General features: G+C 34.0%; 1 protein-coding gene across 3 annotated transcripts; it reads left to right on the top strand.

Annotated features, from left to right (window-relative positions):
- Positions 1-658: 658 nt before the first annotated feature.
- On the top strand, positions 659-23427 carry LOC120630959 (probable ribonuclease ZC3H12B). Of its 3 annotated transcripts, none has more exons than XM_039900328.1 (4): positions 659-1070; positions 19106-19282; positions 20519-20751; positions 20856-23427. In XM_039900328.1, exons 1-4 carry the CDS (start codon positions 846-848, stop codon positions 21952-21954), a joined length of 1734 nt encoding a protein of 577 aa, XP_039756262.1. In that variant the 5' UTR covers positions 659-845; the 3' UTR covers positions 21955-23427. The 3 variants fall into 3 exon arrangements, with proteins under 3 accessions (XP_039756262.1, XP_039756264.1, XP_039756263.1); XM_039900330.1 differs by lacking the exon at positions 659-1070 and adding an exon at positions 4101-4295; XM_039900329.1 differs by lacking the exon at positions 659-1070 and adding an exon at positions 4326-4593.
- The last annotated feature ends 688 nt before the right edge of the window (positions 23428-24115 follow it).

The following is a 24115-nucleotide window of genomic DNA, read 5'->3' as shown; positions in this document are numbered from 1 at the left end:
GTTTATTTTTCAAGCCTACTCTAACAATATTTATATTTGGCGCTTCTTTTAAGAGTTACCCTGATGCAAATGTGGCGCCATCCTAATTTAATACATTGTGACGACACTTTTTCATATACACAGATGACTCTCCTTACCTCTACCCTCCATACATCTACCCTATGATGACTTTTCATTTCACAGGAATAAGGGTTCATTCAAACTCTATATGTCAAACTCCAATTAGGTTAGTAGTCTGTGTTTTTATTTTCCGATTCTATCTATAGAGGTATCCGATTCTTACCAGTTTTTTTGATAGATCATAAACGTGAACTAATTTACAATGAAATAGTTTTGTGTTAATTATAAACTTTAATAGTTTTACTTTTGGAAAATAAGATTTTTGTGACTAAATTGTTTAAAAGAAAAGTCAAAATATTGCGAGCAAAACTGAAATGTCGTAACGGGTATATTTTTTTACATTTGATGCATTGGCTTATGTTATGGACATTAGTATACTCATGATTCTGTGATTACTAATGACCTCTATTAGACTATAGAGAGGTCAGCGGTTATTACTAATAAGGAGGTGAGGTGTGGAAAGGTCTATGGAGCCTATGCTTTGTGACGGCAACGTTTAAAAATGATAGAACGCAAAGCAGTAAAGCCAAGTTATTAAAAAAAAAACAAAGTGACAACGTCATTGTCATCTGTTAAGCTAACATCAATTGTCAAGAAAAAGTTTGTGTGCAGAAACCTGTGAGCTGTGTTGTGTGAAAAAATTAAATGATGTTAACGTTTGATATAAATTATGCAATTAAATAGCGATTTTAGTACGTGATTTATATCGCGGCACCTATCGAAATATGTCAAAAGAATCGCAGCTGTTCATATCAGTTCCTCGGTCGTGCCTTAACGAATTTTATAGTAAATATCTTAATTTGGTGGAAACTTTTTACTATGTTACGCTTTCTGAAAATAAAAGTGGGGACACGAGTGAGAAACAAGAGTTTGTCTACTTCAATGTTATTATTAATCTGAATCCTGCAGACAATAACTTCAATTCACGCGAACTTGTCGACCGAATTCAGGTAAGCCACTTAAACTAATTCTATTTGGCAGCTATGGCTTGCCCAACATCAGAAATTAAAAAAAACGTAGTGCACGACTCAATTTCAGATGATTTAAATTTATTTAGGTACCTACTTTAACTGTAGACTTTAAAAGTCAATTATTGAATGACATTTTGGAGACATAATTATCTATAATTTAAAGTTTTAACTAAACAATCTCATTGAAATATTATGAACAGTATTAAATGATTACATAAAGGCTAGGGAATGTCTTTTTCTAAGAACTTAGCTATTAAGCTTGTCCAACTAGCTTTAAGTCCATACTGTATTCAAAATGTAAAAGTGTGTTCCTTTTATGCCACAAAAACAAATGGGAATTATTGAAATGCTGATATTAGAATGAATAATTGGATCAGTATATATGTAGTTTGAAATTGCCTGCTATAAAAATTATAACATAAATTGAAATGTGATCAATTTATTTCCATAAATATGATAAAAAACAACAGATACTATTAATTAGTTGCAACTAAGATTCTAGTCAATTATTTCTTTAGTCAAATATACCCATACAAAGCACTGATGCATACATACAAATATGTAATAAATCTCACTCAGAAATTAACTTAATAAATAACTATATAGTAAGGTATTGCCTCTGTAATCAACAATATTTATTAGCGAAGTTGAGTTGACATAACCTCTAAGATATAGAGAAAAATGTTTGTGAAAAGCACATTGTGGGATTGCATGGATTCAGAAGTATTTAACAATAAAACTCCATGACCCACATCAATATAGGTATGACTTCCCGTATCATATATTTTTGCAGCTTAATAAAAACACAATGTTATCTTTTATTATTTCATTGTGAGAGGAAACAAAAATAGAGATAACAACTACAACTTAATAACATAGGATGCTAAGTGACCATCTTGCAATCTTGTCACTAAGCTAATATTCTTATTGGTATGAACTGCACGAAAATTTCCATTCCAATTTTTAATGTTTCATATCATATTACTATGTTCTTATAATTTCCTTTCACAAGAATTACAGATGCAATCTTTATTTTTCTAACTAGTAATAAGTGCCACATATAAGGTAGTTTGCTATAAAACTGATCACCTAGGCAATTACAATCTAGTGTTTACTGGTGTTAGTTGTTTTATTATTTTTAATCAATTTAATCAGAATACTGCTCTTATTGTGTGTGTGTGTGTGAGTGTGTATCAAATATTATCAGATTTTTATAAATGAAATTATTTATAAACTAAATATAGCATAATTTAAGCATATTTGACTTATACCTGGATATAACTTCTGAAACTAACCAAAATCTTGAGAGAAGAATTAAGTTGTTTGTGCTAAATTATTTCCTATTATAGAGAAGGTGATTGAGTTTTATTGCATTTTTATTTATTCAAATTCAAAAAGGTTTTATTCATGTAGACCTATCACATGAATCATTTATACATATTACCATTATGGGGAGGTAATGTTGATAACTACATTAGTTAACTTAAAACTAAGTCTAGGTACATTAAAATCATGCTCTGGAGAGGAGATGTCTCTTAAAAAGCTCAAAGTTTGTATTAAACGTAAGCTTATAGAAAAGTCCTATTATAGAATAAAGGACTACGTAAACAATAAAAAAGCTTGGGTGTAAATTATTGCTCTAACCAGGTTGCTCTTCTAATAATTTAAAATGACATTGTGAGATGGTGATAACAAAAAAAAAAAAAACACCCGGCTAAGTTTGTTGTGGGCTTCTTAGACCAGGACGCGTTTGGAACCCTCGTAGCTTTAGTTTTAAGTTTACGAATGTGGTTATCGCCATCATCTCACTACCGTGTGGTTCTTATGTACGCATCAAAAGTGCTACCTGTGGGCCTACTTGAATAAAGATATTTTTGACTTTGACTTTGACTTTGAAGAGTTCACAACAAACTTAGCAGGAGGTTTAATATTTTTTAATATTTTAATTGGTTTTATTATTTAAATTTTGTACAGGCTTTATATCATTCATGTTGTCCCAATATTATAAAAGGAATTTTCTATATGCTTATTTTTTACTACTCCCAAACCAAACATTTATTTTCACAGATACACTTAATTAAATATTTAATAAACTACACCCAATTTCAAAATTAAGAACTTAAAAATATCTGTAGAACCACATCTCCTAAGTAAAATGTTCCTAAGGGATGCTTTAAAAATAAAAACTAGTGCGGACGAAGTTGCGGGCATCCGCTAGTAATAAATATAGCGATACACTTCCTCTCTCCCGATGTAGTCAAGCCCTGGGGCATAACTCCAGGAGAGTATTTGCGTTCCTCCGTATCCCCCGGTGACGGTGCTACAACCGGCTACCATGGGCAGGAGGCAATTATATCTCCGGGGAAAGGATACAAAATTTTTCTTCTCCCACAGCTTTATCAACTTTCAGAGCACTGGAAATAATATATAAACTACGGGGGTAAACTTCTCCTATTCCATGTTCTAGTCCTTTAGCAGGTGAACACGTTAATTATATCCCTTGTCAGGGTATATAATGTTTGTCTCCTGGCTGTGCCCTGCTGCCTGTGCTAGTCCTGCTGATGTTTATTAGCTGCAAACCTTTTAATTTACAAAACAAAAATGATATCCCCCGATTACATCTCCTGCCAAAACACAGCAACCGGGAACATATTATTTGAATATTAGTTCCACTTGTGCGCCAATGCTCGGAGAGTTGATAAAACTGATGGAGAAAAATGACTCCCGCCCATGCGTGAACCTAGCTGTGCTGGTGTCGAATGAACGACGAAGAAAGATGGCAAAATTATTGGTACACCATGCAAAAAAAAATGCAGGCAAAAAAATTATAGGTATTGATGGGCTGTCTTTTTTCGACGAAAGTCTAAAACTTTAGCAGTTTAGGATGCGACATATTAAGTCGGATGCACGGCCCGCCAGCCATATTCGCATGACAGAGGTCAGCAGTGCGCTCGGCGCTTGTTTGGGGGCCGCCCGCTGCAGTGGGCGCGCAACCCGGATCTCGCGTGCCCCGCTTCCCCTTCACTCAACGGGCCCATGCGTGGAGGTGTGCGTATGCTATGCGCCCGCGCAGCTAGCGCTCGCTATCCGCCTCACTCGCTAGTCTTGCCGCGATACACGCCGCAATCGCGCGTGATGCCATGCGTCGGCTTCGAGCGCGCGCACTAACTCGCATTTATTATGTACGCGATTGAAAACTCCCAGGTGAGCGCGTAGCCCGTCTATCGCCTTATCCCTACTAAGCTTACAATTTCACGTCACGGATATTGTGTGTAACACACTGAGTTTCACAAAGCGATGTACGCAACGTCGCATTGTAATGATGTTCATTCACGACGATACGATATAACGATCCCGGAAGTAGAGCCGGTTCGTTAACGTCATCTAGGTATGCTAATTAACATCGACATTGTTCAAATATTGATAAATAACTACGTAACGAACGTGTATACATATTATGTATAGTTATTTGCACTACGTATCGAACAGGACACACTTTTCGGTAAGTGATTTTTCACAGAAGGCTTGGCATCTGCATCTGTGTTTTGTTTTAGTAGTAAAGATTTTCTAAGATAACTAAAAATTTAAGATAAGTTATTTTTTCAAAACATCATGCACAACGAAAGTGTAAAATTGTCTCTACTTACTTATGTCACGTAATAGTTGTACTTTTAATAAAGTTATGTCACTATCGTTTATCATTAAACTGTGATACGTACAAACTAAATGAAGAGCAGTTATATAATGTACATTTTGCAACAATATATAGGGTAACCATGGGCTCTAATCGCTGCCCAAAAGTGGGATACATAATGGCTACCTATATTTTTAAACAATGCAAAATGTTACGGTCTACCATTACTCTCAAAACATTCATATACCTATAATATAACTAAGTAATACCTAGTCATTATAAAACGTAAAATACACGTAGATTTTCAAACAATAGTACTTAGTTGCAAAACAATTATCCGCTTGTCAGCCTGATCCCACCATGATACCGGTCTTTTGTCATCAGTTACTTTACAACCTATTTTGTTGTTTTATAATTACTTCATTTTTATTGCATGAAAGTATCACGAACAACAAAATCACCATTACGTATCAGTTCTCTAAGTACTAGGAAATATGAATATTTGCTTGATAAAAAACGTAATAGTTTTATTTGCAAACCTGGTGACATCTGATAAACTATTTGATAATTAGCGAAAAAAGATCTCGTTAACTATGTGTATATTTTTAATTGAATACAAAATAATATATTTGATCTTATTTATTTGTGTATATTAATTAATATACTAATTAATTAATAAAAACAAATTAAAAAGATCAAATATGAACAGGCAAGACATAATTTTAAGCCTAACGTATTTATTTTTCTTCTGCTTATAACAGCTGATGGATCAATTAGTGATTGTATGAAACCGAAAGTAAACATTCAATTATTTGGATAGAAAGTTCCTTGTTGCAACAGGAACTTGTGTATAAACAGATGGTGTAAAAAAGTTTTTTTTTGATAATATAAATTATAATTTTTTTTGGGAATTGGAAGATGGAATTCGCGTTGCCTTTTAGAAAAAAATATTCTCACTAGAATGTTAAATTCATAATCTTGTAGTTGATTAGAAATAGGTTTAAAATTTATTTCTAACTTATATTCCATCTTGATCTGTTACCAGTACACGTATTTGCGACAGTTGGTCAGAAGTTGGATATTATAGCGGACTTTCACTTGTCTAAGCGGCTCCAGTAATTTATATTCACTCGTTATCCACGACATCCGATCACGGATTCGAATTTAATGGATTAATTTAACATGAAAATATATTATGTAGTTTTTCTAAGATTTCCACGTCTGTGTTACTAATGAACGACGAGTAATTTTGCTTAATCTTATTCTTCCCTTTAATATATATAAGGTGAGTGATAATAGATGAAGTTACATCAAATATTTTATCCTAATTCCTACGACTGAAATTAAATTGGATAATGTAACTCACTTAAACCTAAAGAGTTTACCGCATCTATTAACTGTTAGAAATATCGAGTGCCCAATATAGCCGGATACGTCATTTTCTCCTGCCGAGAGGCAATTGCCGTTTGAAAACTGGCTCATGAATATGTAAATTTGACGTTTTAAAGCTTTATGGCTAGTTTAATTAATGAACCACTTCACTTCATGGTTTAGAATTAGATACTCCGGCAGTATGCATAGCAAGGAAGCTTATAGTTAGTTCTACTTTCAATTTTTAATAGCTGGCTCCGACAATGAGTTACTTATCTTGTTTGATTGATAAGTCAAGCACTGATACCAATTCTGCTTCACCCACTCATAAAACAAACTAAGACTATAAATCATATATTATTAACTTATGTCTTATAATTAGAATTAAGTTCAAAGGTATTAGAATTAGGTCCAAATATATATATTCAAATATATTATTCGTGTAATAGGATCATATTCGAGGATATTCCACGTAATAAACGCATGCGGAACTAAGCTGCCAAATTTCCTTATAGAATAAGTAGATTGCCATTCAAACTAAAATGACCTGTTTAGTACGGATCTTAGACGACGGTATTAGCGAAGTAAAAATAAGGGCAACCATTATTGTTTGCGTAGCCTAAGCAGCGTTGTCTCAACTAAATTAGTTATTTAATTTAAAGAAGTGAAATGTTAAGAAACTATTTTTAAATGGTTTTTGCCTTGCATTCTTTCAAGATATCAAATGCTCTTAATCAAAAACTTTTTTGGGACAAATCTTGCCCGCTTTTAGTAGGTCGATAAGATACTTTAAAAAATCTTTAACAGGACCGTAAGGTTCCTCTTTCAGAATATAAAACGTTCAATCTATTTTTGTATTAGTATATAATTATGTCACATCATCGCATCACAAGACTTTAGGGTTTAAATTAGTCAGATATGTGAGTAAATAGTTTCAGGGAATAAAAATTTGATCTTAGCAATTAGTTTATTGTCGAAGATGCACGATACAATCATACACATTTACTTCTAAATGTTTAAATTCAAAATCATGATGAATTTCGTGTCCTATCATATTAAAGATGGATTAATCAGCAATAAACGAAAATTGAGAGATAAATGTAGTATGATTTTAATGTAGCTTTTTCTTTCGAATTCAAATACGGATGTCGGATAGCAACAGTTGGTGACGAAAAGAACATAATGATCATTGTGATAAAGTGTTGTGCGGTAACCTTCTAATATTTGTTGGAACGTATAAAGGTGTATCCGGTACGATTGTTAACTCTGATGTAATGATTGTCTGTTCGGCTGGTGATTGGGTAGTAAGGTATTAGTATGCATCTAATATTATAAATCTAATAATTGCCTCGAAGACGAACTTATAAATCTTCTTAAAAGGATTAACTTAATTTAATAAGGATAACCCGTGGACTTGTTAATTTTTTTAACATTGTTAAATGCATTTTTATTGCCTCTGGTCAATTATAGTATTGTTTATACTACTAAATCAGAAAACATGTACATATTTTAAATTGTTCCATTAGTAATTACTTTGATTGGTTTTATATACAGACGAAGTTTATTTCACGACCATCAATTATTGTACAGTTACTTAAAACTATTGAGGTTTTTTAGAACTATTTATGTTGTCACCATGAAAATAAATTGCTGCGGTTTATTCTTTATCAGAAAGTAATAAATAGGGCATGTAAATGAACCGCTTTTCAAATTCAAATGGTATGTAACATCAAAATAGTCAAATTTTAAATTTTAATTCACTTCTCTTTACTTATTTATTTGGCAGATGCAACGATTATCTTCGTGCAATAGAACATTATATAATTAATACTTTTTAAACAATTCGAATATTTCTCATTGATATTAGCACCAGATAGAAGGCCATCCATTAGCTTATATGACGTCATCATATATAATTTCTATAAATTATTCATGAGCTAGTGGCCCTCACACAGCTTTACGTTTATGATATAACATGATTAATAATTCTTATTTATATGTTGGTTTGATAAACGCATACATGAATATAATAGTTAAAATATACCTAAGTTATTTTGCTTTATATATTTAACATAAAATAATAGTACCAAAGAAACCTTCTAGCTTCGTCTTCATCCATCATAATATTGAATGGCCTTTACTTGAATATTCGCAGAGTATCACTATAAAACACAATATATTAATATCATGTCTTTTGTGTTTAGTGTCATCTTTCATTCATTTGTCTTATAGTTATCCATAAATTATGTAGTTCTATCTAGATGTAAAATAAATAAATAAATATATAATATTTTGTTAAGTAAATTTCCCTTTGCCTTTCATTTAAATAACGTTTCCCCTTCTACGTTAAGTGTGGTCTTCCCAACATGTCTTCTCCTTCCACTCATTTCTATTACCCGCCATCTCACCGTCTACTCCTTTTGTTTTTTTGTCTCAAAGAATATCCGTTAGTTTTCTTCCTCTTCCACATGGGTAATACATTTCTGCTTAGCGCCCTTGTTCTTTCATAGCTAAATAATGTTTGGTAGACTCATTCAACCGTTTATAATCCCGGAACCACTTATACTATCGCGATGCTCATCAAAACATTGCCTTGGAGACAATATTGTAGGTTATCTAAGAATTGTGTTAGACGCGTAATCTATGTTCACTACAAAATCCGCGGTCAGTGACGCACTACTACTAGGGACAATTTCTTTAAATCTTCAATCAATCTTCTTTCACAATTGAATATCAATCTCATATTACGAGTATTGAGATTAATGCTATGGTCTTTTGTCAAGACTTGGTTTAAACGAAGGCTATAGTTACTGCTACACGCCTGATAGTAAGTCGCGAAAGTAAGTACTTTTTCCAAGAACTACTAATACTTTAGTTTCCGTTGTTTAGTATCCTTCTTCAGTCTTCAATTTACTGTTAAAGTTCTTCCTGACTAAATGAGCTTCTGATTTACCAAAGTACTAACTAATAATAATATAGGTACTTTTTAGCTACTCAACTTACCCTTAAACAACTTCGTTTTTTGAATTTTGAATTATGTTTTATCTGTACACTATATTATAAATCGTACAGAGATTTTCGTTAGAGATATAAGAGTTCTTATAAGAATAATTGAATGATTAGTCATTTGGTTAATATATAATTACTGCAGTTTTTTGGCCACATCCTCTAACTTTTTAGTGAGTCAATTAGGTATGATTATTAAATCTGTGTAATCTGATATAAAGTCTGTGTATTAGAAATACCTTTTAGTTTCATCGTAGACATAATAAGCCATATTTAACCTCATATATCTCACCTTAACGATTAACCAGCATATAGAATTATATTATATTTATTATTTCACGTATTCACCTTAAAACATCATTCAGTGAATAATGATTAAAGAAAAAATAAAAGAATATATCTTCGTTAGCAGGGTTGTCTCTGTGAAATGTAGTTCTGAGCCTGAGATTCAATAATTTTTTAGATGACAATAATTGAGCAACTTAATTCGCACGTTTAATAAATGTCGTAATATATTAAGCACGTTCGACGACGTCTGATTAAAAAGTATAATTTAAAAATAATTTTAACTAGAATTAATTTTAGAAATTTCACTTTAATCACGAGCTCTATGCCAGATGGGTTTTTTTAGTACATATTTTTTATTATTCGAACTATAATGCTATATTTTACTTCCTCCATTAATTGGTATTGAAAGATTAATTGGAATTAAAGTATCAATGATCTTTTTATGCACTTCTGCAATCAAATGAACTTTGGTCTGCATCTAAGAATTCAGTAGGTAGATATTTCAGATTTCTCATTTGCCATGAAGATACTAAAGCTTTATGGCTGGAAAATAAGTATTATAAAAGTATACATTAGCTTGGATAAAATGTAAGAGGCAATTGTCAACCCTATCAGTAATGTCAAATATGTATCGTACGCTCGCATCCTGTTGGTCTCTGACGAAATATCGCATGAGCCGACGTCGCCTATATACTTCTATTCCATTGGCCGTTCTTATCTCTACAAGAATCGCGCGGTACAATTTCTCCAAGGGTGAACGGAACTATTTGTAGCCGATATGTAATCGAAGCGATGCAATGAACGGATTTATGGCTTTGTTTTGTCAAAGCAACCGTTGCGCGTTGCTTTGTATGATGTGCGGCATCCGGCTTTGTTAGCTATTAATTGTATTTACTAACAAAAACCGCTTAAATAGTACGCACTATGCAGCAAGTACAATAGGCATGTTTAAAATCATTTTAGAGTAGTACAGTAATTAATATTTGACGAGTATAAGATAGAAGATAGAAAACTAATTTATTTATTTCTTCTTCCTTCATAATAGGCGTTAGGGACGTAATTTTTTCCTTTTTTCTTTAACGTCTGAACATATATCTATATAAATCCCTCTTATATTACTATGGGAGAGAAGCCTTGGCCCCAGCAAAGGTATTAATTTGGCTTTAATTTTGGTAATGAAATTAAGAAGATTAATTTAAGTAGTAATCATTGGTTCTCTGACAGATTTAGTGGGAACTAAAAGCGTATGCCAGAAATCGATAACGCACTGTAATAAAACCTAAACCAGACCATAGATTAACTGATCAGAGACATTGATTAAATAAATATTACTTTCCTTGGTTGGCTTGAACTTTGTTAGCTTACCTATTGGTAAGCTACACAAGCTTGATGAAATTGTTTTCGGAAATCTAAATATAAAATTTTATTGTTGTTTATAATCGCTTATAACTTACACTTAACAATTCTTTAGCTTCTGGTGACATGATTGTGGATTAAGTTATCCGCCTTACTTACTCTTACCTACTTGAGCACTAAAGATCCTGGAGGGTCGAAGTGCATCCGCTGAAGCGGGCCTCATTACAAGATAGATACTCTTACCTATTTACTTTCCAGTCTAGGCAGTTTCTGTTGCGATAATAATGTTTTTAATGAGTACAGTTCTGTTCATGAACATAATTTATGTATCATAAACTTTTAATCGAAAGCTAGTTATAGTTATGCTAAACTTCTGCATCTGCCATTCCTTAATTGTTAGTGCTGCTTATTTTTTGTCTTCTGTATCGTTACCAATATTCACTTTCTCCGAGGCGAGAATTAGCTATTTCTGTTAATTAATTTCTTGACCCAGAAGTCTAAAATTTTTTTTATCATATTCGTGATTCAAATCAAACATGTTGCCTTAATATGGATAGCATGTTCTATTCGATTCCCGGTAAAAATAACCGCCTAGTTAATCTAACTTTAAACTAAAAAAATAATTTTAGCAGCGAGTGACGAATTAATTGACAACGTGCACTTAAAATTAATACTTTACAGTTAAGATTGGCGTTAAATTTAATTTGCGATTATTATGTTTAATTCGCTATTATTTTGTTTACAAATAAACGTGCGTAATGTTCCCATTTAAACGTAATAGACAACACGCAAATTAAAATAGATTAGGTACAATAGACGTCAGTGAAAATGAATGACGTATGTTCGATAACCTCTGTTTCTACGGGCTTGTAAATATTTTGTATGTCAGTAGAACATTACTTGGTTAATTAATTATAATTGACAACATACTGGATTAGAAAACTACATTTTAGTATTATAATCTAGCTAAGGTAATTAAAAAGTGAAATACTTCTAATATGTTATTCTCTGATCCTTATGTTTAAAACTTTCAATTAGTTCATCGAGCTTGAGTTAAGAGTTTTTAAAGTACTGGACTATAATATTATCCTCTGAATCCCACTGTGAAACTGTATTAACAGGATCTTGTTCGATTTCTTAATCGACAAAAACTTTCGAACGGAAAAATCAGGTTGATCTTTTGACAGCTAGATCTATCCCAGCGGAGCCGAAGTCAACTGTTTGGGACGCGATAACATATTTTGTTTGTAGATTAAGTATACGACTGAAGAACAGACGGTCATCAGTTGATAAATGCCCCAACACAAAAAAAAACCCTACTGTAACGTAATCTTTATTGTATTCGCAATATGTTGTAAGTAAGTTCATCATAAACGTCGACATGTATACGTTATGTTACACCACTGGTTCACAAACGATTTATTTGGCCTCCAAAATTAAACTGGGTCGCGAAGAAATCAAGGCAATTAACTGTTTTGTCAATGCGGATTTTTTGTCTTATTTTTTTGTCAAGGTTCAATCCGTTCGTTTTGTCCTTCTTTTAACGTGATCTATATAAACGATAACATAATATCGAATTTGTGAATTGAAAAGAAAAAACCTTTATCTGCACATTAATCTTTAAATTTTTGTAAATGATTATAGAACATTGATCACTTAAAAAAATCACTTGATCTGAATTTAGACTTTTCTAAATATCCCAATTCATAGGGATAGGTGTAGTAACCACGCATCTAAAATACTGAATGTTATTGAGTTAGTAATATAATTATGGATTTACCACAGAACGACTTGCAGGTCTCCATACTCAGAGAAGATAAAAATAAATAATGAGAGACATTCAGCATTAAAACAAACTTCCTCTCTTATAATTGTCTAAGTTCTCTCGGATTAATGTAACTGCATTTTATTCAATATATTGAAACACATATCAAAGCATTAATGTCCATACGTTAAGTACCTACTTGTGTTTGTTGGAACTTATGAGAAGATTTTTGAACAACAAAATTGGCCCCACTATCACACTAAAACCATAGTTTAATAAATGCCCCCACGACCCCTGAATGATCTCCTGAGAGTGCTGTTATATTATATTTTAATGTCTTAATCCTACATAGTTTTGCTTTAGCGATAATCCTAGCGAAGGTATGCACAGATACGTATCTCATACCGCCTGTTGCGTATTAAAAGATTGATCACAATCGTCTGTATAATCAATGAAAACAACAATGCGTATAAGTAAACGGTACTATTTCATTTGAATAGTTAGTGCGAAACTATTATACCTGTATCTGACCTTCACGTTTTCCAATATCTCACACTTAACAAATAGTTAGCATGCTGCTCCCGTTTTATAAGTTCGCTTTGTTCAAAGTTCGATCAGGAAAAATAAAACTAAATATAAAAAAGCCCAGCGTAAATGACCGTAAGTATCAAGAATGGGTTATTCCAATGGGGTTTTTTAGTGAACAGTTTCAAACGGTTAGACGTAATACAATTGTCAGCTGTCTTTGTTTTGATGGCGAGTTTTATAGCCAGACTGTTCTAATTTGCTGGGAAATGGGTTTTTATGCCTTTGGCTTTGTTATTAGTTTTTTTTTCTATTTTTCCTTACAAGGTAACGAAATAAATTACGCTGCGATGAAATTTTATACTCTTTAACTACTCCATATAAAAGAAAAATCAATTAAGATACTATAGCGCTTTTATATAACTAGGAACGAAATACTAGACTACTTGATTTTCGAGCAAGGCCAGCATAGCTATATAAAATTGTCTCTAAAAAGAATATATTAACCTAATAATTATATTTATATAACATTATATACATTATATTATCCTGTTAAGTGCACGTTCATTATAGATTCTTTTACGTAAAAAGCGGCATTCCGACCGAATTTTATATGTGACCCAATATGATATATATAATAGTTCCGGCACTTAAGGTTTATTTCTTTATATTTCTGAACGTGGTATTAAAAATGCTGGGCTATCGATATCTCGAGTTAATGCGGTGAATCTCGCGCACCATATTTTTTTAGAAAGTCGCATCCGGCTTCGCGCTAGTCTGAGTGCTTCCGGGTACACTGTTTGGATGTGGGCTGCTCCGTACGAAAGACACGCTTGATTTAGTTGTAGATTAGTTATATACCAACTTTCGGTAGGTTTACATAAGCATATTTGTCTGACTAGTTAGCAAATGGGTATTTGTTTGCATATTAGATTCTAGGGCAACATAAACCGAATGACCTTTATTTGACGATACTGTGTTAGAGTAAAGAAAATTTAACTCCGCTCGGAAAGTAAGCCATTTTCATGAAGGTCTTCTCTAAATGAAAACTGTGATTATAGGGGACTCTGGTTATGTTACAATTTAGAAAGTATCGATGGTGAACGCTCCATATTTACAACAACTGGATACTGTCGAATATGAGACAGAAACTTAGCTAAGCAACTTATCTTAGCTATTTATTTTTTACTAGTTGTAGCACCCTACCACGCTTCGCTGTGGCACATTTTTATGGAGTGGTTGAGAAATGAGAAACAAAAAAAAGAATTCATTACATATGTCAGCGAGTGTTTTTATGGCGCGGTCACTGGTACATCGATCGTTAAAAAAAATGTTTTTTCGCGGTCGCGGATATGAGAATTATGTAAAAAATAGATAAAAACAATCCTTGATGCGGATATATATCATGCTAAAATTTCAGCTCGATCGGTGCAGAACTTTTTGAGTTTTTGAAGCGTACACAAACCAACATAACATTTTTATATATATATATATAGCTTTAAAATATATGCCTAGCTATTGCTAGGAATATATATATTTTAATAATAAAAAAAATTGGAGGTTATATTTTCCCTACATATACAATCTTGTGTTTTTCTACCAGAATCGCGATACCGCTTTGCTTAGCTTCTTGCCGCGCACAATTAGAGAAACTAAGTTTTTATTAGCTTCACTTGTATGTTTGTAACCGACTACTTTGGACTTGATTATGACCCTCTGACCCTCTTCTGATTCCGTTCAAACTTTGCAGAAATATCGAGGACCGATGACTCTACACTAATTTGATAAAACTATTTAACTTTCAATTTGCAAAATAAGATTTTTGTTATCTGATTTTCATCTATAGTCAATGTTAATTTTAATTTCAACCATTATCTTTAGCCGATTTATCTAATATTAACAAAACTATCTGACCCGTGCAACTTCGTTGCACCAAATCGGTTATTACCAGAAAACACGAATAAAATGACATTTTCTAAAAATGAATCCTAGCTAAATCGATTTATCGCCCCCAAAACCCCGTGCATACTAAATTTCATGAAAATCGATGGAGCCGATTCCGTGATTCCAATAACATATATACAAGAATTGCTCGTTTAAAGTTAATGGTGGGTAACCGAATAATTTTGTTCTAATAAAAATTACTTAAAAAACACGCTTTTATAAATAAACTAAAGGCTAGAAATTAGTTTGGTTTGTTCTAAGCGTGGTCTTTAGTTTTTTGAACTATTTATTATAGCATATATAATAAATGAGTTGTATGGCGAATGCATATTCTGAAGGTGGAGTATTCATGAACAGAAGTTTGTTATTTTTCAATTTATGATCAAACTCTTGAGAGGATATACAAAGCAATCAAACAAGGGTACCTTCCCCTGGTTAATAAGAATAGCCCAAAAATAAATAAAGGTTCAAAGGTCGAATTGCATCTGCTGAGTGGGCCCTGCCACATGATAGTTCGATATGCCAGTGATATCTTTACGTCTTTCTTTTATGATTGTTTGTATTCTAGTAGCTTCTCATTAGGGATTTTTGATGATTCCTTGGATTATCTTATCGGGTCTTTTATGTGTGATTTTATCTACTCAGATCGAATGCGTGGTCCTTTACTCTCCACCTTTTCTACGACTGTGTAAATTTGACAATTTTGTCTTAGTTAAAAAAGTTAATCGTTACAAATACGTTTTATTATTTACTCGAATACTTCTGTCGATGACGACATAACCTTTCTTCGTTGATGCAAATCGTTTATACCTAAGGACTAACGAACGTTGTCAACAATCCGATTCCATGAGAACTTATGCAAATGCAACCAGTTACAAAACCTGCCGTGTAGATAATATAACAACAGTTCAATGGATGACGAGTGAACAATTTATTTTTCTAAATGCATCTATAGATTCCTTTAGTTGTATATATAGAAAATGGACCTCTCAGACAGTTTTTTTGCACCTAACCTTATGGAAATACGAAGAAGGGTAACTGTCTAAGCCCAGATAGAATTTTTGTGTTAAATGTTCCTAACTACTGTGCCGTGTGTTGACGTCAGATCAGAATACAGTTGTCACCTCTGCGATCATACATACATAATGCGATCACCAACCCGCTTGCCCAGCGTGGTGATTAAGCGTGGGCGTGGCCTTTAGTCCAGCAGTGGACTGTTATAGGTTGTTGATGATGATGAACTACTACTAACGTGGTTGCATTAATGGTAGTATAGACTTGTTCATAACAAATATTGATATCACTTATTTCAACGGATTTTGTAATTTTTTTTTCTGTAATCTGGAAGAGGACGTCATGGACTGGTCGCTTAATACCGCGGGAATTGGTGGAACAACAATTCGGTAGGATGACGCGGATATCTGTTTATAATGAATTACTAAAAAACTGAAAGTCAATCAATTCCTAAATGCCTCATGCTAGTAAAATTTCTATCCAGGCTTTTACAATACCAAACTATCCAAATATAGTTTTGATAATAAATTTTAATTTATTAACATTACTATTAAATACATATTTATGCTGCTTTAATAGTAATATAATAATTTGTTAATATTGAGGTCTACCGGTTTTACTACCTGTCGCTCTTTAGGAATGTAGTACGCCGTATATGTATTTAAGTTAGTAGGTACAGCACGGATAAACAAATATCTCTTGTACTATTTTTTAAGTAATAATATTCTACTGTGATGTGATTCTAAAGTGATGATATTCTACTATTTTTTAATCTTCGTTTATTAATTAGACGTTAATTTGCTGTTGCACACGACTAAAACAATACCCTAAAATCAAAATAACTTTTGCACACGACTAAAACAATACCCTAAAATCAAAACAACTTTCCTTCCTTCCTATTTCTATTTCATTTATGGCCTCACTTATAAACGTGGCGTAACGTCGGTATACTTATGAAGTAATATTTCATGAATGCTTATGATCTAACATCAATGTCTCTTAGTTCAAATATAGGATGTCCATTTATTGTAAAACCCATTTTTGTTGGATATCTTCTCAATTATACTATTGGCTATATTTCAAGTAAAGAAAGGTAGAATTAATAGTTATTCGCAGTTAATTTTAGTCGGGTAGTGAGTTACTGATGTTGCCCTTTATATTTGTAGAAGAAAATTATTGATAATATACTACGCTAACTTGCTGAATGATGCTGAATAAAACTACGCGATGATTTTAAAGTTGAAACTTGCAATCTTTATTTTCGTCGTATAAAAAAAAGCATTCGTCATGTCAAACAATAATAAAGAAGAAACTTTGCACTTGCGACCATTTTTCATGAAAAGCACGCGCGCGCAATTTTATTTGGACTAAGTGGCGGACTTTTGCTACAAGTTTATTTCATAATGCAATAAGTTATGCGTTGCAAGTTGCAACACAAGTTGCTAACTTGGCAAAAGTAACGCAATCTAAAATCTGAATTTAGATCTCAAACATGGCCAAGTGGATAGCGAACACCAACGCGGATGTAGCCGTGACTAAGAAGCAAATATAGTTACCTTTTAGCTAAATCGACAACTGGTTTAGGTGTTGGAAAAGTGAAACGGCGGGGTAATTGTAGCAAAATGTTCTATATTTCAAGAGTCATTTTCCAATATGTACCAAGTCCACCATGTAGCGATAAGGCCGACAAATTGTACCCTCTTTGTCTATGTGTATATCTCTGTAACTACTCGTACTTTTGTCTTTGGTGTACAGTAAAAGTGCATTCATTCAAGTCCAAAAACTGGAATATTAATTTTAAGAATGTTCTCTATGTTTCAAAAGAATTTTGAATAAAATGCCCATGTTCACCAATGGAGAATGGAGTCGTGTTTTGACAGTTCTTTCGAAAAATAGAACATGGTAATACCTATCAACTGAATTTAATTTGTTAAAACTGTCAGCAAGAAAGAAGTTGTATCCTCGCCTTCCTTCCATAGACTACGTGATGGTTTATCAGATGCTACCTAACCCATATAATCGATATTCTACTTATTTGAATAAATTGCTTTGCTTCCTCTTTACGCCTGACTTTACGAAAATAACAAAAAGTGAAACAGTATTTGTAACAGAATGTTCCACAATTCAATCAATGTTCAAGAATAAACATTGATTAATAGAAAAAAAAGTATAAACATTTTATATCTGAGATTTTATATTTCGTGGTACCTAATCTGACCAATAATTCTGACTAACTCTCCTCCTCTTCCTTCCATCAACTTGATACTATATCTATGCAAAAGATGCTGTGGGAGCTTATATTATGTCATGAATATTCTACAAATTCGAATGAGCTATTTTGCTTCCTTTTAACTTATGGCCCCAAACATTTAACACAAGCGTCACGTTTAATTTCCACACATCCGGTCCAAGTATCAGTGGCTTCATTGAACTACCCGTTCGTGTAAAAGCGTGGCGGTATATTGGCACGTTAATAGTGAATAATGAATTATAACCGGTACGTTGAGGATTTGCGCGCGCGGTAAAGGTCAATGATCATCCGTAGATCCGCCTCGACGCCCTCGTGACCCTGTCCTGTGCTGGCGCCGGTACAGAAGTAAATGTGTTTATCGATTGCTGTGGGAACCAAATGTTCTTAAATGTTTGGGAAGAAAATTAAGGAAAACACAATTTTTAACCATTAATAGTGCATGCACTTGCGATAATATCTTTACTTTCATATTTACACTTTTGCCTTGTATATCATTTACGGATTCCATATATTGGATTAATGTTATAGATCTTAAACTAAAAGCAATATCTGTTACTGTTAACAATTTTCACAAGGAACTACTCGGGCTAGTGTTTCATTGAATAATTCCTTCTTAAACACGTATGAAAAAATCTTTTCTTCTTTCTCATCTTAAGGTAGACATCGCTCTTTCCATGCATAGAGTAAACGATATTTTTTAAATAGCACGCAGATAAAATGTGGGTTAAAGTTAGTAACGAATAAGTTGTTGCAGTTGATTAAATATTTGCAATACCAGCATGAGTTGAACCACTCCACGAGTCCACTCCATACAGTTTAAGCGATCGAGATTGCAATAATAATTAGGTTTTTTCCCCCAGAAATATGTGGAGTCGTCGTTGGGATGGGCTGGTGAGCGTGGCGAGGATTCAAGTTACGACTCCGAGTGTGACGATGACGGCGGACACCGCGCCGCTTCGCGCACTCCCTCCGACACTCTTGGTGCGGAGTTTGCAGAGTACGTCACTCACGCACCGCCACCACCGCAGCCGAACCAAGTAAGTAAACTCGGAAGTCTACGAGAAGTGCGTGTAGCCAGTGATGGCTAACGGATCCGAAACATTATCTTCTTACTATGGAAAATTCGGAATATCCCTGAGATAAATTCCGAAATGAGGTGTTACTGAAAGATGACATAGCTGAACAAGTTGCGAAGCTAAAGTGACAATGAGCGGGGTACGAAGCACCTGTAGACGTTAAGGCCCAAAGATGCTGGATTGGCTACATCCCCGCACTGGTGCAGCGTTGTAGACCCGTCATCTAAGTTAAAAAAGACATCGAGCAATTCTGAGGGAGACGCTTGACACATGCGCCACTGGTCTTTAGGATGAGAAAATCCTTACCTATGTCCAGTAGTCGACGTATTTCGTTTGTAATAATGATGATAATGACTCACTGACACATTCAAGCGTAGACATCGGGAGTACAAAGGTGCCCGTGGTGTCCCTTCACGAAATAACACCTCTCAGATCCCGTTGTCTACAAGGCTACGACAAGGGTAGAAATGCTTTATTTCGCGCATTGTATTCATCCCTATGCGATGTATTTCACCAATAAAGGTGACCATAACACAGGGCAAAGGATGTGTCGCTGTGTTGAAATAGAACGTGTTGACAAAAAATATAATATCTGTGAGGTGTAAATAAATATTTATACTACTACGACAATACACACATCGCCATCTCGCGCCAAATTAAGCGAAGCTTGTGTTATGGCTATCTACTAAGATCACTGTTGAATATTTTTATGAATGTAATACACATAAATACTTATAATATACAGATAAACACCCAAACCCTGAAAACATTCATGTTCATCACAAAAACGTTTTCCAGCTGTGGGAATCGAACCCACGGCCATGGACTCCGAAAGCAGGATCGCTGTCCATTGCGCCAACCGGCTGTCGAAAATAAAAAAAAATTAGGCTATTTTGCCTTTTGATTAAAATGTATGTAATTTCGAAAGGCTATAATACACACATTATTACACGTGTATTAAATATATTATTGCAAATATAACCGAAAAAGTACGTACAGAAAATAAAATCGATATATAATAATAATAAATCTATACATTGTTTTTGCTAAATTTTGCTTATATCATTTATATTTCTATATTAATGTCAGTAGAAGACACATTTCTCCAAAATTTAAATATGTTATGTGTGTAAAGCAGACCACCTATGGATATTGAAGATCTAGATCTAAATAAATGAACGCTCTTATCTTTTCTAGGCTAAAATCGAGTTCGCTGTGAAATTGGGTTACTCTGAAAGGCTAGCCAGAACTGCTTTGCAGCGGCTAGGCCCTGATCCTCCTCGGAATGAGTTGCTGGCAGAACTCATCAACCTCGCTTCCAAGAGGCCCCCGCGTGTACCTTCCCCGCCACCCCTCGCTGAGCCTGAACTGCTACCTGACCGAGCACCACTAAGACACATCGTCATTGACGGCAGCAATGTTGCTATGAGGTAATGAACAATTTCGAGGATAATTCAAACCTTATGGATCAAATCTGTGCAGCTTTCTTGTATGACTTGTAACATTATAGGCCTAATACAAATGTTTTTTACAGCCACGGCAACAAGGAAGTATTCTCATGCAGAGGTATCGAAATATGTGTGGACTGGTTCCGAGCACGGGGACACAAAGAAATAAATGTGTTCGTACCAAAATGGCGAAAGGAAACTTCCCGACCCGACAATCCAGTAGCTGATCGCGACGCCCTTGAACGTCTTGAAAGAAGTCGCGTTCTTGTCTATACACCTAGCCGTCTTGTGGGTGGAAAACGACTTATCTGCTACGATGATAGATATATCCTAAAACTCGCGGCTGAAACAGACGGAATCGTCGTTTCGAATGACAATTATAGGGACCTAGCCGCGGAAAGTCCTGAATTCCGAAAGGTCGTCGAAGAGCGTCTGTTGATGTTTTCGTTCGTTAATGACAGATTTATGCCTCCGGATGATCCCCTAGGAAGATCGGGACCCACGTTAGACGCTTTCCTTAGAGCGCCACCATCGCGTAGTGACCCACCTCCCGCGTGCCCCTACGGTCGCAAGTGCACCTACGGTAACAAGTGTAAATTCCACCACCCAGAACGAGCTGGCCGACCGCATAAATCAGTCGCAGAGAAACTGTCCGAACGCGCTGCACGCAAGGCCCGCGATTTGCACACGTTAAGTCTCCCTCCGGGCGGAAGGCCGGTCGATACCAAGAAACCATTAGCCCGAGCACATTCAGCAACGCCTCGGTTGGCTGACGCAAGTCTCGTCTCGCATTTCGACAGAGCACAAATCCCAGGACCATCACAGCCTCCGCCAGATCCAAATCCACATAGGAAACTTGCGCGACAACTAACGCTGAACCCGAACTGTGACCCGAGACTTCACTCGACTGCCGGTCGTGTATCGTCAGCCCCTGTGGGGGCAGCGGGCGCTATAGCTCCAAGGATGGCAGGAATGTCTCTATCGCCTTGCGCTTCCGAAGGGGCTCTTCAGCATTGGGAAGCAAGGCGACGGATGCATTTTCATTTAGCGGGAATTTTCCCTGAAGCACAAGTTGCAGAAGTGATGGCTACATATCCGGACGAAACGGACCCGCAAAAAATGTGCGCGATTCTTTTAGACCGGTACAGACCCAGCGAAGCTACTTTGCCGCGTCCGATGCATTGACATCGTTGGAAACTTTTCAATAAACGAGTAAAGACGATTGTGTATGACAATTACAATCTAATTTCTCTATTGTAAATAACTTTTTGATCTTTGAATTATTCTCAATTTCCTTCAAGAAATTGCTGTTTTACATTCATTGGATCAATGCATTTTAAAGTGATGAACTGCAGCTATTGATGTAATGGTTGCCTTTTCATCAAACGTATAAGTCAAAACGTGTACGGCTTTTGACATTTCCGCTTACATGAGATTGCCTTTTAACTATTTTATCTCTTATTATATTCCTATCTACTCTTATTAAAAATCTATTGTTGCTGTAGTTAAAAAGTGGGTTAGGCTACTTTTATTCTCTTGGAATACCTTTTCTATAATATTATCTGCACGATACAGAAGAAGCTATTCTCTCCCATTCTTTCTTAGAATTTAATTTAATGATTCATGTGCATTCACGCTGTCCTAAGCTCCCAAATGCGTTTGCTAAAATCATCGTTCTACTTCTACAGCCAGTAAAGGCATTTAAACTTTGTACATTCACACTATTGTTCGTGACGCACGCTTCTGAGAAGCGCGCGTCTTATTTAATTATTATTTAAGTTTAGATGTAAGGATGTACAAATAAAACAGAATTTTCACAAACAATCCCAAACAATTAATTTACGTATGTTTTATTCTTTTCAAAACAAGTTACAGAAATAAATTATGTATGTACAGAAATATTGAAAAGGAAATATTAATAAAATACGTTATACAATCAAATTTCGTTCCACTGTCACAGAAAGAAATAAAGGCTTAGTGATTTATGGCGTTAAACTTTTGCCTTAGGTGAATATAAACTCACAGCTGTGTTAGATTTACAAATTTTCTCTATATAATCATATACATATTAATCGTTATTAAAATACAATGTTGTAACTTACAATGCTTTAAGCAATGTACTTATGAATATATATGATTTGAAATGAATGTGTTCATTATCCAGAAGGAAAAATGTTATGAAATAGTGTTCATGTGATAAATCACCTTAGCAATAATATAAGACTCATTAAAAGTACTATTGCCCTCCCAATAACAAACCAAACTGTTAATAACTTCAATTACGCTGTTTTATATATTGCAAGGTAACATTTAACTTTTGTGATGGTATAAATTATATTTGGTACTATGTACCAAGTAAAAAGTTAAGTAGCTAATAGTTTATTAGTGGTTATAGTTCTTTATGTACATTTTTATATTTTACATTAGTTATTATTACAAGACAATAATCACAGAAATGTATCTGTGATTATTTGATTAAACTATAGGCAACATCGAAAATGGACTTAACATTAATGAAAATGACCTTAGAAAACGATAATAACTTTTTTTCCATCATGGTCATTTCTGTTAAGTACATTTAAGATGGTCTGATGGCCAGATATATTATGATAGTAAATATACTATGATGTAGTAAATATATTATTATATTGTATATCATTTGTTGTTTGATTTTTATTAAATTGAACTGTTAAAAACCTTAAATGCAATGCATCGATTGTAAGATAAATATTATCTACTTGCGTGCTATACCCCACTTCAATATATTGGAGTGTAGCACGTTATTTTAGCTTGTTATTTGATAATCAAATATGTAATTATTTTAAGATTATTAATTAAAAAATACTAACAAACAACTGACAATTTGTATTTACTGCGATTAAGTACTAATTCCAATAAGGAATGTTTACAATTATGTCTATATTGACATAGAATATGTAGATCTAAGAATAAAGTATCTCATTAGAATTTGTCCATTATTTCATCGAATCCCAGAATCATCAATATCATAATCATCAGTGTCACTTAACGTGAAAAATATTGATATAAAAAAATTATTAGCATCCAAAAACATCATAATTTTACCAATACTAATAATAAATGGTTTGTTTATTTGAAACTGAGTCAGAATTGAGAAATTTATTTTTCATTTGATAGCTCATGAGGAAAGTTTTAACATAACTATACAACGTCAACATACCCTTTTTTCTTCTGACCTACTTTACAAATATTATTGCAGGCTTAAATTTTTATTAATGAAATTAATATAGCATACTTTACTTCTTGACAAAATAGCCTTCTAATGGTGAAATAATTATAAATAGCTACTGTTTCAGAGTTTATCAAT

The sequence above is a fragment of the Pararge aegeria genome, chromosome 17 (assembly GCF_905163445.1).
Source record: "Pararge aegeria chromosome 17, ilParAegt1.1, whole genome shotgun sequence".
Lineage (NCBI taxonomy): Eukaryota > Metazoa > Arthropoda > Insecta > Lepidoptera > Nymphalidae > Pararge > Pararge aegeria.
Note: the sequence above shows the minus strand (reverse complement) of the source record. Positions and strands in the feature narration are given on the sequence as shown.